Source organism: Diorhabda sublineata, chromosome 4, assembly GCF_026230105.1.
Source record: "Diorhabda sublineata isolate icDioSubl1.1 chromosome 4, icDioSubl1.1, whole genome shotgun sequence".
Lineage (NCBI taxonomy): Eukaryota > Metazoa > Arthropoda > Insecta > Coleoptera > Chrysomelidae > Diorhabda > Diorhabda sublineata.
The window spans coordinates 38,633,069-38,653,160 of record NC_079477.1 but is presented as its reverse complement, the minus strand read 5'-3'; the positions used below and the strand labels follow the sequence as shown (position 1 = coordinate 38,653,160).

At 33.4% G+C, this 20,092-nt stretch overlaps 1 protein-coding gene across 1 annotated transcript; it reads right to left on the bottom strand.

The window, feature by feature from the left end:
* Positions 1-16: 16 nt before the first annotated feature.
* Positions 17-17,639, bottom strand: LOC130443442 (uncharacterized). The gene is made up of 3 exons (XM_056778065.1): positions 17,536-17,639; positions 6,333-7,264; positions 17-999 (listed from the first exon to the last, which is right to left on the bottom strand). Exons 1-3 carry the CDS (start codon positions 17,554-17,556, stop codon positions 852-854), a joined length of 1,101 nt encoding a protein of 366 aa, XP_056634043.1. The 5' UTR covers positions 17,557-17,639; the 3' UTR covers positions 17-851.
* Between the last annotated feature and the right edge of the window lie 2,453 nt (positions 17,640-20,092).

Below are 20,092 nucleotides of genomic sequence, written 5' to 3'. Positions count from 1 at the left end.
AATAAGAAAACAATTATTACTGACATACATTTTAATTTTATTGACATACTACTTAACAAAATAATGATAAATCACAATAAAATATAATAAGTAAGTAAATAAGTTTTCATGTATTTGAATACAAATTCCTACCTTACGCCTCTCGATACTAAGTGGAGATAATTCCACAGTAAACAAATTCCTAACCTCATATTTTATATATTTTTTTGTAGGTGGTTTAAAATGAAAAAAGTGGTCAAGAGTGTTCTGAAATCTCTATGTTGGAATTACTGGGATGCTTTTATAGAGTAACACTCGCTTAGTCAATATGTGTTTCTGCCAAGTCAGCTTTCGGTCTAAGTGATATCCTATCTGGATTTTATTTAGATTTAGCTGCATGTTCCTTGAGGAAGCTGTGGGGTATCTGTGGGATGATGGACCGCTGTTCTAGTTGACTGCTCGGCGCGCCTTTACCAGTCTAATATACATAAAGTATATTCAAATACAATTATAAATTTCAATAGCTTACGAGTCTATTTTTTTGTCCACTATATGAACAAATCCTTACGAAGAAAAACATTAATTAGTATAACCAATATAAGGTTAAGTATTAAAACATTATTAACAACATTTTGTAACTAGTACCTATGCTAGATGATAATATATATTGAAGCTGCCTACATAATCTAAGAAGAATATATACAATTTAGGTTTTTAAAAATTGATGATGGTTAATCAATTTATGTTTGCAAAAGTACCAAGCAATTCCTCAATTGATGGTTTTCGTTTGGTGAATTTGTAGTTTTCAGTCAACTAACTATAACGCCTCGAATATATTTCACAATTTTCATTTTAAATATAATATATACTTCTTATATTTTGTCGGCAACATGAAAACCTGTATGTGGATGGGCATCGTAATGGACAACTTGAAGCTTCCCTTCTTCATCATAAAAGCCGTAATGTCCTCTCACAATGCCTTCTTTGTCTTTTTCTTCGTATCTAAATAGCCTGTTGTGTCTGAAAATACCAAACACAATTTTAGATGCATGAGAAAGTTTTAATTGGTGGATTGCAAAGTGAATAAATTGATTGTTAATTCATTTCAGTCACTACTATCTGTTTAAAAACGTTGAGCTTAAAGAACAATTTTTATATATAAATATATATTTTGTAAAACTATCTCAAGAGAGTTATTAGATATTAATTTTATCTAAATTTTGTCTATCTGATATCTTCTTCTGCCTTTTATGTTGAAAACATAACCAGAAGTTTCTTAAGATTTTGATGTCGTTGTTTTTATCTATATACCGTTACTTTTTTTCGATTAAATTAAATTGTGGCACCGATCGGTAGGGTTTGACCAATTTTTGTTATTTCATTCTCATCTATCGATTTCATTTACCGTTACCCTTGTTATTTATAGGAAAGAGGCTAAATCTTGAAGGAAAAAAGCAAAAAAAATTACAACGAAAGCTGTTGATTTAGTCTGAAGTTTTGTAAAAATTTGGAATGCTGTTTTCTTCAGTGACTTACGCCACTATGGTTCTTAACAGGCGGTATGTTAAGCACCCTCTTTCCTCGTGCCCCCTTTGACACATGATTAATATGAATTGATATAGATATTATAATAAGTATCCTGGTATTATTATCACTTTGTTTGTATTTCTATTCTACCTTATAAAATAAAATATATCGAAATCGGAGCGATTGAATTGGTGAGCCTACTCACACAATTTTGGTTCCACTACGAGCAGTTCGTAGCATAATTATTTTCCTATCATGAAATGATCAAACTCAATAATAGAGAATTTGATATCAATTTATAGGCGGAACAAAAAGTTTATTATATTCTATAACGATCACAGGCTAGTCTATCGTAACTAATTGTTGATCGGAAATCCTGGTATTTAAACGTTGTTTTCTAACCATAAATTATTTTTATAGTAATTATTATGAAACTTATTAGATATGCTGTAATGTTTGAATGTTCTAATGTTTCCTGAATAATTATTACATTTAGTTTTTACGGATGTTTAATATAGAACCGTACCCAATAACAAATTCTTGGTGCTTTTTTCTAATGTGCTGAAACTACCGATTATTTATAGCAAAATAGTTGACTTTCGTAGAAAACAGTGAAATATGCAACTAGTTGTTTCACTGTCCCAATTTAGTTACACATTTATTAAACATGTAAGTACGTTTGATACTCCTGACAAAGAGAAGAAAGGCTTCGACATATGAGAGATTGGAGCCACTTCAAGATTTAAAAACCTCTTCCTGTGACAATAATGAGATACCGTAATGAAAAAAACACTTGACCAAAAATGAAACTGACCTATTAACGTTTCACAAATGTAGAGATTAGAAATACCAATTTTTTTTAACCAACAACAGCGATCTATTTTAGAAAAGCGACATAAGTACTATCAATATTTTTACCCCAACCAAAAATTATATTTAAATTTACAAAATTCAATCTTCTTATTACAGAGCTTTGTTAAAAGGGTTTACCACACTGGAGATTGAAGGATTGTTTTTGTTAAAAAGGGAAGCATTTTATTTCGCAAAGGGTTTTCGTCGAACCACCAACAACAAGCCTTTTCTTATTGGATTTCCACTACTTGCATTTATCGTACAGGAAAATCAGAGAAATAATATTCGTCCCATCTGATATTTGAAAAGGAATGGCTGAGCCGCGCCGGAGGTGCAAGGGGTGCATGGCACCCGGGCGGCACTAACACGGGGTGGCAAAAGGGAAAATCCAAAAAAAAACAGAGCCCCATCTTGAAAAAAATATTTAGTCGCAAAGCGCAAAGTGCCTTTCTTTGATAGCGGTATTTCTCCAGAATATTTTTTTCTTATTATTACAACAATACAAAAAGATAATAAAAAGGTAATAATAAAGAATAAGCCGCTTTCCACAAAAACGACAAAATATATAAATAAAGGGATCACGGCCCGCGGCTTTTTTTGGCTTTTGACTCCTAAACTCTTTACCGACTTTGAGAATATGGGATTTTTTTATTTTTCTAATGCGGTGTTTATCTAAGTTTGCGTTTGGGTAGCCTTTTTTAAACTTGTTTAATTTAAGTTTAGTAGGGCGGCATTTTTTGTTCTTGCACCCGGGCGGCGGATACCCTAGGCTCGGCCCTGTGCATGGTCATACATTATTAAACTGACCCGACAGACGTTGTCCTGTCTTAACGATGAATATTGAATTCCAATTGGTTTTAGAATCGATCGGTAAAGCTGTTTAAGAGTTATTCCAAGAAAACCACATTTAAAAAAATTTTAGATTTGGACTTTGGATTTTGGACAAGCCCTTTTGTTATAAATGAATCTAACTACATACTGTGCATTTCCATCAGCGTTGATGGCATCCCGTAGATGAATGTATTCTTCAGATCGCAGTTTTGCCTGGTTCAACCTGATAAATGTCAATCGTTCAACTTTAACGTTCTCCCAGAAGCCATTCGGGAGTACGCTTTTAGGGAAAAAATTGAGCAACCTATCGAAAGAAACATAGAACATGCGGTGCAGACGTAATCAGATAATTCAGATCTTGGCTCAAGTAGATCCAGTCAGACGGCGCCACTGCTATTAAAATTAAATTAATTCCGCGAACGAGTCCAACAACTAAGTATTCTTCTGACATCTGTGGAGCAAATTGAAAACGGAAGAAGAATCAACAATAAAGAAAGAATTCAAGACTGATAGGCTGTCTGACAGCAGTTACGACGAAGTTGCCATCGTTGTCAATGATACCTCTGAAAGTAAAACTGAAGACAGAGAAAATGATAACTGCAGAAGCTGTGGTGATAATTATTATAGGACAAAACTAATCGATAATTGGATACGGTGCAATATGAAAATTGCACCAAGCTTAAGGACACATTTCCTTACTGTGGTAAGGGAAAGACAAAATAAGTACTGGCCATCCTTCCCAAGACCACTAGATTGTACATATATACGATAATAAAAAAGATGTAGTAGATTCGTGTTTGTTGAAAAAAAGTTCGTTTCACCATAATGTAAATTTATTAACCGTGAAATATCAAATTGTAGAACAAAATTGATTATAAAATGAAGCAAAGCATTACGCAAAGAAAAATTAATTATTATTATTAATCACTGATGTGTTTACTATTGAAAAGCATTCGAAAATAAAAAAAATATTACTTGAATAGATTCGATATTGTGGTGGTTACTGAATGAAAATTGGATTTTATAATTTCTCATAATTTTTATGTATTCAATAGAAAGCTAGCTGTTCAATAAATCTCGTGTTTTCGATTGAAATAGGGATTAATTAAATTCCATAACATAAAATATGGCTTAAGTAAGAAGAGGTAAGTATACAAGCTATTTACTCACTAATGCAAACATTAGAAAAATTGCTGAGGATTCTCTTCTACAGCATTAAAAGGAACTGTTTGTTAGATTAAATGAAGGAGATGTATATGTCGTGGGCAGTTGGCAGAATCCGGCATTCTGCAGACTGCCGGCAGATGGAAGAAGGTATCATCGAAATCACCCGTCTTCCAACTGTCTGGCTTCGTCCAGGCAGTCGGCAGACTGCCGGCAAATTGAATGACGACCTATCGAAAGCCGGCAGTCTGCCGACTACCTAGGGAGTTGATAGACTGCCGGCGGATGACAGTTGACAGCTACGATAAGAGAAAGTCTGTCGCGTTTTCTTTTCATCGTGAATCGCTTTTAGTTCGACCTCAACCCACTTTTTCTGCGAGTCGTGATTAGAAAATGGATAGTGATTCGGTGAACCGAGATGAGTTTGAACAAAAACTGAAAGATGCGTTAGGTTAGGTTAAAGTTTTATGAAAATAGAAGCCTTTCGAGGTGTAACATATGAAAGTGATATGAAAATAGTAATAGTAACGAAAAGAATGTATTATGAAAGTCTAAAGTTAGAGGAAATTTATTTTATTGACAAGCTGCGCAAAGAACAGGGTCACACTCTTCTCATACTACCCCCTTATTATTGCATATTTAACCCTATAGAGTGGACAAAGGTAGAATCAGAATTACGAAAATGTAATCAGTCTCCTGAAACTCGTAAAGAAAGTTCTAGAAGCAGACCGCCAAGTGCTTTGGAAAAACTGTGTTGAACATGTTATCAAAGAAGAAGATGAGTATGTGGTATCATTCCCTTTACAACCCTTCATAATTCAATCAAATGATGACTCTAGTTCGGACGATTCCAACTACCATCATTATTTATAGTGATACTTTGGAATTGAAATGTTTTATACGCAAAGAATTTATTTTCCTTTATGATTTTTGCTTCAAAATTTCGTTTTCGAGGAAAGAACGAATGGAGTACAATTAGGGTTCAGTTCACGTTTGGTACCCTGTTCAAGCCAAACGCCCTTACAGGTAGGTACATTTTACTCGTCTATTCACGTTTTATTATTTAATATTCAGTTGTAGCAAGTTAGGTATAGGAAATCCTCATACATTTTGAGAGATAACTGACAGTTATCAAGTCTTCATTTCCGAAAAAAAAAGGAATATCTCAGCAACGGCAAAACATAGGTAAATTCAAAGTTGACTTACTTCCAAGTAGGACTAAAAAATGTGATTAAATATGGGGGGTTTCATGTAGAACTACTCTTGTATGTCAACCAGCAATGCAATATCCAAAACTCGAAATCAGATCAAGAATTGAGCAGGCGTGGAAAACTCTGGACAACATAAGGACAATTCTGGCAAACCGCAACATCAGCCTGTAACTCCGGATCAGAATGCTTCGCCGTTACATATTTTCTGTTCTTCTGTACGGATACGAAAGTTGGACCATAGATGCAGCTACAAAGAAGAAAAATGATGCGTTTGAACATAAGACAAACATAGAGGTCCTGCAGCAAATGGGTAACTTCTCATGACAATCAAGGAGAGAAAGTTGCAGTACCTAGGATATATAATGAGAGAGATTCTCCGCCTGATAATAGAAGGGAAGATAGAAGAAAAACGGTAATAGCATTTGTATCGCCAACCTTCGTAAGGAGACGGCGTCGTAAGAAGAAATTGATATAATAATAATAATAATAATAAAGTAAAGGACCTTTTCTATGCTATATGTTTCAGTTTTGATTGCCTTATCGTCATATCTCAGTTTGACATGGTTAACCTATAGTTATGTAATTGTTCATTCAATACATGAAATTATTTTTTTTTGTGAAATATGGAATTTAACAAGTCTATTCATGCTATTAGCAGATTAATGATATCCGAATTCGAAAACGTACATTATGAATGTTCATATTAGCACACTTATAATAATAAAAAATGTATTAAAAGCAGGTGAAAAGAAGCATGAAGAAAGTTACCCTTTTCCAGTGTCATATCCCCATTTGTAAGAAAGAGGGCCATCATGACCTGATATATGAAATTCAAGCCTTTCACCAGGAGAAGCCCCTTCATGCGTAGAGGCTGATGAAGGAATACCCAAGGAATTTATGAGTTGTCCGCTAAGCCCAGTATTAAATTCTGCAGTAGATCTTTCAACATGATCACTGGGTATTGTGATACTATCTGAAGGTTCATTAACACTGCTCGTTGTTGTAGTTGTGGGTGTACTTTGGTATGTGTGGTGAGGTACGATTAAAGCAGGTTTGATTATGCTGTCAGTATATTTTGGTGTACTGTCTGTAGTTTGCATTTTTGTTCTAGGCGCAATTATTTTAGGATAAGGCACTACCTTTATTAACTTTTGATTTTCCTTTTTAGCTAATTGATCAAAATTTTTGGTTAACTGTATCTGTTTATCTTCGTATTCTTTCGCACTAATTGGTTCAAAAATAACTTCTAGCTTAGGTTTCGATGAATAGGGCTTTTTCTTGTCATGAATATCTTCGTTATATTTCTTGGGAAATTCTTTTGTAGGCAATTCTTGTCTAGAAATGACAGCTGGTACTTGATAATAGTACATCGGATCGCCATTAGGATTCCATTCCGTATCTATTGGTGCAACTAATTCTTCACTGGGAATAGGAACCTGGTAATAGTTTGGTTCTTGGGATTCTTGAGGTGCCTTAAGAACATTCACTGGTTCCGGAACGTAGAATTGTGTTTGTTTCGCGTCTTGTTTCGGTAATTCAAGTGCAGTTGGTAATTGTGTTTGATATAATTGATAAGAATCTGTTTCCTCTTGCTGTTGAGTTGGTTTTTGGACAGGTTCGTAGTCGTCTCTTGATGAAGATTTTCCGAATGTTGTTAATGGTATAGCGCTTGATATCGTTGCGAAGGCGAATACTGCCATCTGAAATGGAATAATACATTTGAGAAAAAGTAAACGGAATCATTCATTTTCATATTCATCACATACGCATGTAAATATGTTATAACGACATTATTATTTCATATTTGTTTAAAGGTTTATCTTTATGAATAAAATACGATTCTTGCCTTATAACTGAAAGATTTAGAGAGAAAAAAAGACAAAAACGACAGATTGAGAGAGAGAAATTCTTGATTGTCAAAAATTGTTACAATTTTTAGAAAAAAGCTTGTAAAAACTACAAAATGAACATAAGAAAACTGAATAGCAAAGATTAAACTAGTAATTATTAGAATATCGATTTGATATCAATTGGCAAGTGATTGTGCATTCTTTTGCATTGTAAAATATTGAGCTCTTAACTAATTTTGAACGTGTAGTAGGTTGTTCCTGTTTTTCGTCACACATAGTTTTTGGTACAAGAAAAAAACACGTTCGTTTCAAACCGCTATTGCACAAGTACTTTAATAGTGACGGAAACGTGTTTTGAGACGTGTATAGACAAGATATATAAATACTCAAGGCACTACTCGTTTCTTACCCCACCCGTATAGGGCGCCCTCTAGTCTCGTTATTTAATGACCAGACCTCGTACTGGATAAACTTATTATACATAGGTACGGTGGGCTTCGTGCTTTATGGCTATCGATTGATTTTGGAAACTCTAGATTGGAATACGTCGTTTCATGGAAATGTAAGAACAAGATGTCAGTTTACTTTCTGATTTTATAAGATTTTTTTTTTATATAGTAGATAACAAAACAGTACATACTATATATACTATATACTATACTAGTTTGTTAGATTATAATAATAATACATCATAATTTTTTAAAAACACACTTATTCGAGAATTTCCTTAAATTATAGATAAAAAAAGTATTTTTTTTTTAGTAAAATTTCTCATGAATTTATATGAAATACTAACTAAAATAATATACAATAGGAAATTACCATGTGCATAGGTTAGTGGTAAAACAATTATAATTATTTATCATGATGATTCGTTTCTCAATTCGTCTTAAACTAGCATCCGATAAATTACTTTTCAATTCAATTTGTCCAAGGTAGTAGTTTATTCAAGGATAATTTATTAATACCTATTATCATGAACTTTGCAACTGTGTGCAAGGTTAATAAATCTGACAATCCGCATAACTTATATTCTCACATGATAATTTCCAAATAATTTTTTATGTTTTTACACATTTATTTCGTAAATCATAAATCCTCACTAGTTTTCTAAAAAATGTTCAAATCAAGAAACAATTTAATCATTTTAACCTTCGACGGTGCGGTCCTTATCGTTGTATGTATCATATACAGTGCGACTCAAAGGATCTATTGCGTCCGTCCGGTTCGTTATCATAACATTCAATAAATATACAGTGTGAGTTTTATGTATGGAACGTCTCAATTATCTCGGAAACGGCTTGTACGATTTTCATAAATTTTTGACATTGTAGTCAGATCCCTCCTTACATAAAACTCACTCTGTATACATAATACAGTTTTAAAGTTGTAAAAGTCACGCTTATTATAATACAGATTATAATACAGAGGTAGGCATAATTAAGGCATGAGACATCAGCATAAGAAGCATTAACCTCGTGGGTCCGTAATTCTTTGAGGGTCACGTGAAGGGACAAAGTTACCTGGAAATGCTCGTGCTTACGTGAGGGACAACGATCCATCACTCGCGACAATCCGTCGTTTCATGCACGTTATGTGTGCGGGAGTACCTTAATGTTATTTTTGGAAAATTGATAGGATTCGTACAATGGCCCGCACGGTTATGTGACCTAACACCTTGTGATTTATTCTTGTGAGGCTTCTCAATGACGTCTGAAATGCAATTGAAAAAGAATTCGAAACTCTTCACGGACAACTTGACATGCTTCTCAGGACCTGCCTCTCTGTTGAGAAACGTTACCGTAAATGCATTGATCAAGATGCGCATTGATTTGAATACTGACAGTTTTTTTTTTCGAATCCCTTTTGTAAATTCATATTGACTATACATTTTATTGTCTTAAAGCGAAATTACCTGACCTACTCGGATCTCTATATAACAATGGGATGCCTATCAAAAAATAAGCCGGAACTACTGAGAGAATTGAATCTATAGTAATTAATTTGTTGATATAAATAGCAATTATATATTTTTTAATCAATTTAAAGTCATTTTGTAGGAAATTATGTGAAGAATATAAAAAATTATGATTTCCTGTCATCAGTGAACCATATCGTCAGGGTTCGCGGATATTCTAGTAATTCAAAGTCATCTGTTTTTTCTATCTAAATTTGAGGTTTGGTATCTACTCTTCAAGATAACCCATTGTTGTGTTTAGCAGCAAGCACAGGTTGCCATTAACGATTCTCGCTTCAGTAAGCGTCAATGTTATAAACAAGAGTATCATGTATGTGTAGATCTATTTTTAGTGTTTTTCTTTTTTAATTTTCATCTTTTAAGCACGATCCTCAAGTTTAATGAGAATGTTGTTCATAGAAGTTGTTTCTTTTGTTCCTCTAGTTCTCATTTATTCATAATACTTCGGATTCTATTGAATTGAATATTATTTATTGAAATCAGCTTGACTAATGCCGACTGTTCGAGACTATCAGCCGTATACCTACTGAAGAATTATGCAAGTTATTGGCATTTTGAGTACCGCGTTTGCTCCCTTTGCACTAAAAGTGTATCGATGCCGTTTAAGCAAAGGGAGTCGGATAACTGTATATGAAATCTGGATCTAGACTACACTACAATAAAGTTCAACAACAAACAGGTGTATTACACATCAGTGCTTCCAAAATTGACGAATTGCACTTCGAATTGATTGACCATCCACCGTATTTACTAGATCTTATCGATTTGTTGCCATTTTTATTGCAATTTGAGACAGAAATGAGTTTATTCATGATTCTTCATCCAATCTCAATTAATTTTTCTATGTTTTCTCGACTAATTTTCTAGCTAAACTGTTCATCAGACTCCAAAAGCAAGGCGGAGGCGGATTTGATTATTCCCAGTGATGCAATGACCACTTTCTTATTGTTTACTTTACCTTTACAACATTCATCTATGCATTCATCTATGCAATACATTGACCTTGCAATAAATTGCATGTAATTTTTTTTCATCATGTCAAGCGGCCTTTAACCTTGAAGTTTCACGTGCTGGTGACATCTTCATCAAATCAGGACGTTGTCGCATAAGCAATTTTGGGGAGAAAAAATGATAAGAATTTAAATACTAACAGTTGCTTAAAAAAATTAATTTTACTGCTTATATTCACCCTGATCTGGTTGGATTATTATAAGCAAATGAAATGATTACGAGTACGTCGTGAATCCAAACATTATGGGCTGCAATTATTAGAATTTTTAATAGTACAAAAATCAAGTTACATCAGTTGGTTGTAAAACAAATGCACGGGCTAGATAACTGTCGAAGAATATTAATTGTTGTAATTGTTTTGAAGTTTTCCGTATTTCATTTAATACTATACATCAAGAGATAATTTATTTTCTAGAATTACAGACACAAATCCGGTATGGAGCTGGTTACGTCGTGTATATTTATTGTTATAATCAGGTGCGAATTGTCGTCGCCTGAAATCAAAGTTCATTGTAAATATATGACGTATAATCATAGCAGATCGTGTAAAAAGAAGAAGTGTACGTAACCTTCAATAAATATAAACAACAAACAAGTAATTATAATCGTTGTTTTCAAGATAGTCAATACCAAATGAGATTGATATTGAATTGTAAGTCAGGTGGCGTTGAATGTCTTAATTTAATACGACGAGTACGGCATGTATCAAGTTCTAGAGCCATAACAACAAATAATTACATGCGTTTCTCCACCACAAAAACCAAGCAGAATAAACAATCACACATAAAACAAGTAACTAGAGAGGCGAAAGAAAAAAATTAATTTTTAAGTGAAATAAGTCGAATAAAATTAATAATTGCTTCTTAAATGCTTGAATCGTCGACTAGTATTTCCATTTGCGATTTTTTCTATACAATAATAATTCTACAGGGTGACTCAATTGAGAAATATATCAAAAACTAACGTATTGAATGGCCAGTGGTAGTCACAGATCAAAGCGATAACTTCTGAAGAGCTAACTCCAATTTACCTGATGTGAATATTTCGTGTTAAGAGATTGTGGAATGAAGTGATTAGAAAATATTTCCTAACCTTTAATGTCGTCTGCTTGACATCAAAAAATTCTAACAATTTGTAGACAAAAGCTTATGAAAATGAATGAATTTGGTACAAGATAATATCGATTTGATTTCAATTGGCAAGTGAATGTGCATTTTTTTGCAATGTGAAATATTGAGCCGTTAACTACTTCCAAACGTTGAGTATGTAGGTGAAGGTCGTACTCCGCGTTCCTAAGTGTATACGATAATTAGGAAAATGGATACAAAGATGATTAAGGAAGGAAGATTCAGAATTTTCAATCTTGCTGTTTAGTCGGAATAAATATCTGACAGCTCTCTTTTGTAGTTTGAAGATTCGTTCAAATTGAGTCGCACCACACGTACCCCAGAAGAAAAGGGCTTATTGGAGATGCGATTCAATAATAAACTGTTAAGGAGATGGATAATTTCAGTTCTTTGGAAACTGATCTCAGCGTAAAACAGGAGGCAATATGTAACTCCCATTTCAAGGAATTGTCCTCGACAAGCCCTAAGAATTTTACAGATTCAACAACGTCAATGGTGGTTCAACAATAATTTATTGAAATGTCAAACTCTGAAATTATGGCATAACAAAGCTATTGATAATCCATAAAAAAATCTATCTGACCTATTGAATATATATTCCATGCTACAGAGTCTCACTGTATAATGGTAGTACTAAAAAATCACTTTCATTTCTTCTTATAAACTAATAGTTTCACTTGTTGTGTACTCAATCGAAGCAAGACAATTGTTATCAGTTTTTCTGAGTAACAAAAACCGTTCAGTTTGAATGAATTGCAAAACTACTAAAAATTGTTTGGAGTTTCACGTCTAAAATGTAAATTTTGATCATTCAAATTAGAATATTCTGTAGATTAGACACTTATTTCAAAAACAATAAAAAGCAGCACTTAAATGTGGATAAATAATTGAAATTAAAATTTCGTTTCACTGTTTGCGTGTACCGGTAATATTATGATTTAAATTAAAATTGTGAAATCATGCTTTTATTAAATATTTTTTTAATATCTGTTTCCTAGAATTTTACATGCTTAAGAAATATCTGCCGATTCTTAATGAATATATTGAAATAAGTCAGTAGTAAGAAATTAAGAACAAGCTGATATGCGACAGCTAGGACTTTTAGCAAAATTAAATTAATCACCATATATGTAATACTTCCCTAGGGACAGTGGAAGCTGTTCCGACTAAGGAAGACAGAATGGCAACGATTTCTCTATTCTCCGAGGGTCCAGCTCGGTTCTGCGCATTCTCAAACATGTGCATTATAGATAAAGTATCTCGAACGAGAGAGAACCTGTCCATATAGGACAAAGACATAGATGCCAATATATTTTTATTGTGATTCATCACAGAAAATTTCTCTTTAATTTTTCCTAACCTAACCAAACAGCGCAGGTAAAAGTTCCATTTCTCCCAATCAATATAAATGGTTGCCATTCTACGTTCAAAACAGCACAAAAAAACTTTAATATAATATAATATAATAATAATTGTACCACATTTCCCCAAAAAAGTATGATTTCTAATCACTACAATGAGATGGAAGGACTACTATTATTTAAATAAATATTTCCAGATAGGATTAACGTCTTTCTGTATTCAAATTGATAACAGACAGAATGTGATATGAAAGTATTTAGTAGTTGAAGGTGAAATCGTAAAATATTATCAATACAAATTAATTGTCTTAAAACTAAATACGAGGGCCTTTTTATCAACCTCCAATCGCTCCGCGCAGGCCCGACGCGGACAGAAGCTCTCGCACTACACATTTCGCCATTGTTAACATTCAGGCGTCAGTCGGCGTTGTGCTACGGTCACGTAAACTTATCCGCCATTATTGATGCTCCCGCTAAAAGTGAATTGTGAAGTGTAATTCGTTTTCTACAGGCTGAAGGTCATAGTGCTACAGAAATCCATCGGAGAATGATTCGTGTGTATGGAGAATACTTCATGAGCGATGGTAGTTCATCATGAAGGGAGCAAAGGACGCAAATCTGTCGTTTCAGGTTCAACGAGTTGACAGAATGGTTAAAGAAAACCACAGATTCGTCATTACTGCTTTATCTACGGAATTTCCAGAAGTTTCAAGGTCTGTTTTGTACCTTATTGTTACTGAATGGTTAGGCTACATTGACGGTGACTTCCTTTGAAGAGGGTAATGAAATTCTTGTCCAGGCATGATAAATGAACGTTCCCTATCATGCATTAACACCCAAAAAATCCAATATAAACAGATATATTAATTCATTCATAAATTCTGTTATGAAGCTCATGATATTTTGAATTGGCAACAATGTCTAATTATAACCTTGATTTGATGTCTTTGTCTTTCATTTAAATTAATTAATTGCCAGTTGCGTTTAAAAAAAATCGATCATTCTCGTCTGGAACTCGAGTGTCTTCACTTGGTAATGACGCTTACAATAATTAATGAACTAGCGTACGTTTTCTTTACATACGCAACGTTGCAGGATTTAACTACTAGTGGTAACAACTATGGAAATAGAGAAAGAGGAAAAAAATTGCAAAAATTGATAAAACATCCATTCCTCAACTGAGAATATCTTACGAGAAAGAAAAACAGAGAGAAGAGGGGTCCCCTCTTTTACAAAAAAAGAGAAGATACATGCCGAAACCGAGATAACTAGGAGGCAGAGATGACCTACTGAGAAGTGGACTCAGTGGAGCAGGACGCTGATGCTGTCTTCGCTACCTCAGCAAATGGCTTGCTCCAGAGGAAGCAAGAACCACAGCAAGGGCAGTGAAACAAAAGCACCAACCTCAGCCTCAGAGAGGCCCAAAATCCGAAAAAAAAAAGAAAAGAGAAGCGAACAAAGACACCGCTTGTACTATTAGCACATACACAGCTGGTGCCAAGCTCTTGAGAGTAGCAATTCTATCAATGACAGTCCTCAGCGCAGAAGAGACACTAGTTGATGAGATATAAGCATTAGATCCAATTAAGGTGCATTCACTTTTGGCTTTCGGCCGGGAATAATTCCTGGTCGACTGTGAAGCCCCCAGTCAGCTGAGTGGTTCCTGTTGAAAGTTCCACAGTTCGCGTGCTTGATGCGATTCGAGCTAAAGACGTTTGGAAGTCGAAGAAAAATGGCTTCTGCTGCTGGAGAAAGCGCAGAATGAGGGACTTCTCACAATGGAAAGTCCTAAATCGGAAGGACGAAAGTGATGGTCAGCTCTTTAGCGCAGGTATGGACAAACAATCCTACCTGACCTTCAAGTTAATAGTTATACCATTCATTATAGGTTTGGGAAAATACCAGTTCATGTCGCAAAAGAAGAAGGAAAAAAACAAAACGACTCTCAGCACTTAGAGGGCACAGATCACCTCTACATCGGCAGTCTGTGCCAAGGAAAATTAACCTCCGAGGCTGCACAAGCAACAAGACATCTGTGAAAAAACACCAAGAAGGACACATCCTTAGTGAGCTGGACGAACCTAAGGTTTGGTAGCGGGCAACAAAATAGCCCAAGTGAGCAGCGCTCACCACGTAAAAGGGGCATCAGTTATTGAGATAACCTACAAGGGCTGACGCTCGTGGGAAACTATAATCAGAGTAGATCTGCTGAATGTATCAACCTAAGTAAGAACAATCTAGACACGCTAGACTAAGCAGATAATAAGGCGTGCAGATTTTGTTGTACATCGGACAAAACCTCTATCAATATTCTCTTGTGAAGTTTGAATTAGTACTAGAATTGGGAGCGTATGAATTAGAAAATGAAGATCTCTGGCAGCTACAGAGGAGTGGGATTAACAGATCAGCTGTAAAAACTGGTTTCCCCAGTATGACAACAAGAAACGTGGATACAATAGATCCTTTGGATGGTAGAGTATATGATACCCTGAATCCATACATACATACATAAATTGTTTAATATCTGTGGAAAAACTTTTAATAATACATGGTATTTGAAACAACCTTAATAAGAAGTTAAATATATTTCAAGGCAAATAAATTTTCTCCTTGCTACTTCGTGTAAAACATTACTGTTATTGACCACAATAATCATATTGAATTGATTATTTCATAATCTATGATAATTAAATGTAAATGTGGGAGATGTTCGATTTTACACGAACTATCATTTACGATACACAACTGTTTATATATCTAGTAATAATTTGATCTTAATTCATGCTATTTAAGCCTCATAAATAGATAAAGTGATCTGAAATGAAATCAGCAGTTTACTTATTAATTTTTTTCTCAATTCTCGGACCCGTGGATTATTATTTTCATTCGCCATTTGTATCAATTTGTAATCGGAAATTTACATTTGAAATCATGATAAAAATATCAAAATAAAATGTACAGGGCATTATATATTCCATTTTATTTAATCATTCATTTATCCTAATTTGAAATAGAAGAGGTCAATTTATAATATAAAATCCAGTACCGTATTATTTTATCGTGCTTCATTTCTTAACAACTTTACAGGATTTTGAGTTATTAGTGACAAAAAGACCTTTATATTGAAAATTTCTCTTTAAAATGCCCACTTTTCAATAATATGCAAAAAAGCGCCCTTTTACAAAAATTATGATATGAAAACCCTGCTAAACCATTGAACAGTATGTTTTCATCAGTAAATAGATGGAAAACTAAATGGAAAGCATTTTTGAAATTCAGATATACAGAGGTCTCCATATGCTTTTGTCTATGAATTGTTTTGACTCCAGGTTTCTTTCAAGTGTGATAACTTTTTCAATAGAATTTATTTCGTTTTCTATTTTTCGTAACGGTATCCACCAAATGGGTTTTTAATTTATATAAGGGATAAAATGATAGAATTTCATACAAAAACTGAATTCACTTATCTATTGATAGTGCTATGGTAAGTGGTATAATTTAAATCAGTGGTCGACAAACAGTCGATCGCGAGCCACCTGTGGTTCGCGGTTTAATTTTGAGTAGCTCGCGGTGACGCTCAGCGGGATGGCAGCTCTGAGGGTCTGGGAGCGCTGTAGCCGATTAGTTATTGCCGGAGTTACACGTTTTTGTTTCGCAGACTGTTATTGTCACGCGTGTAGCCCAACAATAATCAAGAATACGTGGAAATTCTTTCAGATTTAAGACAACAATTTGATTTTTGAAGCATATTAATTGTGGCATAATTCGTCAACTCTCCCTTTGTAGAGATCAATGTAGAAGATTCTTTAGCTTGTGTTGTAAAACATTTTGGTGGAGATCAGGCTGTCGTTGTAATTAAAGTTGTTGATTTTCAGAATGACCTGTATCTAAAATCCCTCTCTACCACTAATATTGTGTGGCCTCTAGTCCCCAAAGAAATTTATTCAATTGTGATTCAAGATGCGTGGAGATTGAAATCTATGTCCAGTTCTACATACTTGAGTGAAGCATCTTCTTCAAGTATGACATTCATGGAAAACAAATATAGAAACAGAGTGACTGGTGAACATTTGGACAGCTGCAGCGAATGGCGAATGTACTTTCTCTGGCCCAATATTCCTAGGTAGTTCACTAAAAGGTTTATGAATGTTAGGATGGCTCACTTACTCAAAAGTTTGGCGACCACTGATTTAAATCCATTGGGCGAAGATATATATCATACGTTATTTTTAAATTGTTATTTTCTGTAATTTCTATTTTATTTTGCAAATGCGGGGGCTTAGCTTTGGATGGCAGATATGTTTTGAGATATTTCTGTTTGTTCCTTTCTCCAATTTCATCTCCAGAGGGTTGAAGATTATTTTTTATTTCCATCTCGCTTTTCTAATGATAAAGCATTATGTGTAACGTGTATATATATTTGTTATTTTAAAAAAATACAATAAATTAAGTCGCAATCTATTGGGTTGATATTTATATGAGCCATACAATTTTTAACTTTGAAATTATAAAATGAAAAATCATATCTTTTAGTTATAAGGAAGATTAGTAATATTTTTTAAGCATTTTTTTATAACTACCACATAAAACCGTCATAAAAAATTTTCTAATGAAAAAAAAACATCGATATTCATTATTACTTACCACCGTCATTTTCCAAACCATGTTAATGTTAAACAATCACTTTAGCAACAAAATCACAGAAATAAACGCGCTACTACTTCCAGTAGCGTTTATATACTATTCCATTTCCCCTTCGTCTCGAATCCGTCAATGAACAAACCAATTCATAAATAAATTTATTTTCGTAGTGGCGTAACTACAAATTTTGAACCCTTGTACAGAGATCCTCTCAGGCCCCTTCTGTGAGTGTCAAAGTATAATCTAATTATTGGTTTAATAATACCAAAAGATTCTTCCAAGAACAATTATGAAAATAAATTAAAACAATAAATTTATTACGTTTCAAATCTCTCTTTATGAACTTAAATTGCAAATAAGTAGAAACAAATAATAACACTTTCTAAAAAAATGCCAAAAATATATAAACTGAAAAAACTGAAAAAGTCTCCTCCTAGCCTTTGATTTCACAAAACTATTTATGTTGTTAATTAAATTATTATGATTATCATTGAACTTTGTTATTTCGAAAAAGTCGTTGTTTGTGAACATAAGACATGAGATTAATTAGTTCTGTTGTATAGTTTTTGACAAGAGCAAGCTCATTATTATTTAACCATGTTCAGTGAGGGCAACAATGTCTGGAAAATTAAGCTCCTCTAGTAAAAGATTCAGGTCAAATTTTTTTTTCAAAATAATATTGCTCAATTGTTTTATATCCGCTATAAAGGGTCTCTAAATTATGTATTAATATTATGAAATTATGCGAAGAAAAAGTTCAAGGCGTAATGAATAAATAATCAAATGTATTTATACTGTTGATAACAATTTTTGAAGCTCATAACGATTGTTCACATTTTTATTGTAAATATAAATTATAAAATTATTGGACCGTAAAATTCCAATCCGCAACAGTGTAAGAAATACAGACATTCAAAAACTTCTACTGGAATGCGATCACCACAAAATTGTTTCCTATCAAGAATTTTTTCTTATGAAATAATTAATTGTTTCTTGAAAGCAAAAACAGCTATTATGATCCGGTTACATTGTCTCGAGAAAAAATAATTTCAAATATCATATTGCACGAAATTTATGTTGGAAGATCGAAAGATCCAGGAGTACGAAAATCACAGCTTCAAGCTAAAGATTTTAATATAAATCTATGAAAAATTATGATTAGAAATTAATCATATCCATACTGATCACACTAACACTACATCAATACTCACAATTAAACACGTTTCAAAAAAGTTATCGTTTTCGAAGACCGAGACTCGAAGACCTCTTTTATCTGAAAGCTATCGAGGGGTTATGCTAGAAGAATCCTCCTCCTAATATTTGGTAGCAGCTTGCAGCAATCAATATTTCTTAAATTACGAAAATGGAATCAGTCTCTAGAAATGAGTGAACATGTCCGCGTCAAACCACCGGTCCCCTGGGACCGGTAATGGACAGTTGCGAGGTTTACATATTTTAGAAACGCAATCAACCTGTTAATATATTTTCAAGATTATCCAATACCAATATAGTCATGAGAGAAAGTTTGATGAAAAATAAATTGATATCAATATTATCAATAAGAATGGTGTATACAATTAAAAATTGCGGTTTAAGGAGAAAAAAAAAATGTAATAAATAGAATAGATACATACACTGAGCATACTTAGAAAGAACAAGACTATGGGAGTACAGAGTTTCAATATTTTCCAATATGTAATCGTATTGAACTAATCGCTGATCAATTTTATTTATACATATCGCATACATCGATAAATTAGTTAATTTTGAAGAAAGTGCCTATTCAATGTTGGATAATACCTACTAGACAAATAAATCGCACTGTTCCTTTAATTACTAATTTATGTGAAAATGCCAATTTGTCGGTTGAATGATTAATGAAACATTCATCAAATGAAACTATTCTCTGTTGCGGATACTGTTATTTTAAATATGAGATAAACGATGAAATTCGTCCAAGTAATTGTTACAACGAAATTATCATTGCATGAATAATTATTTATGTACGTATTCACGTGAAAACGTTATGCATACAACAAACCAATATGCAAAGCCCAATCACATTTATTATTAAGGGCCGGTTTCTGCATGTTCTAATAAAGTGTTGAATAATTATTAGCCACATAACTTTAGCAGGAACTTTTAATTGTCGAATAAATGTTTACCGTTGGAGCAGATAATCAATTGAAAAAGTGTTATTATAGTACGGTCAATTTAGACATTCGAAGTTCCATTTTATTCCCATCAAGCATAGAATTTGAATGTTCTCCATAATTTCTGTGTGTGGAAAAAATTTTATCCAAGGTAAAAGGACGAAAAAATGAGATTTTCGGAATTTTCAATACAAATACGAATTGTAGATCATAAAATTAATATTTTTTCCTACAAACCACTGTTTCCGAGATATAATGATTCAAAAAGTTGTAAAAGTTGTCGTATTTAATGGTGTTACCAATATATTTTCAGCAGTAAACTTTTCTAACAACATTGAAATGAACCGAGACTTGTTGTGAGTATTTGTAAAAAATTTCTGTCAATTGGTTGGAACTGTCATAAGTTT

What these genes read in the sequence shown, in the direction of transcription:
- LOC130443442 (XM_056778065.1), bottom strand. Translation starts at nt 17,556, where the DNA reads ATGGTTTGGAAAATGACGGTG. An exon ending in TGGTTTGGAAAATGACGGTG is followed by an intron (nt 7,265 to 17,535) that starts GTAAGTAATAAT and finishes ATTCCATTTCAG; the next exon opens with ATGGCAGTATTCGCCTTCGC. An exon ending in GGATATGACACTGGAAAAGG is followed by an intron (nt 1,000 to 6,332) that starts GTAACTTTCTTC and finishes TGGTATTTTCAG; the next exon opens with ACACAACAGGCTATTTAGAT.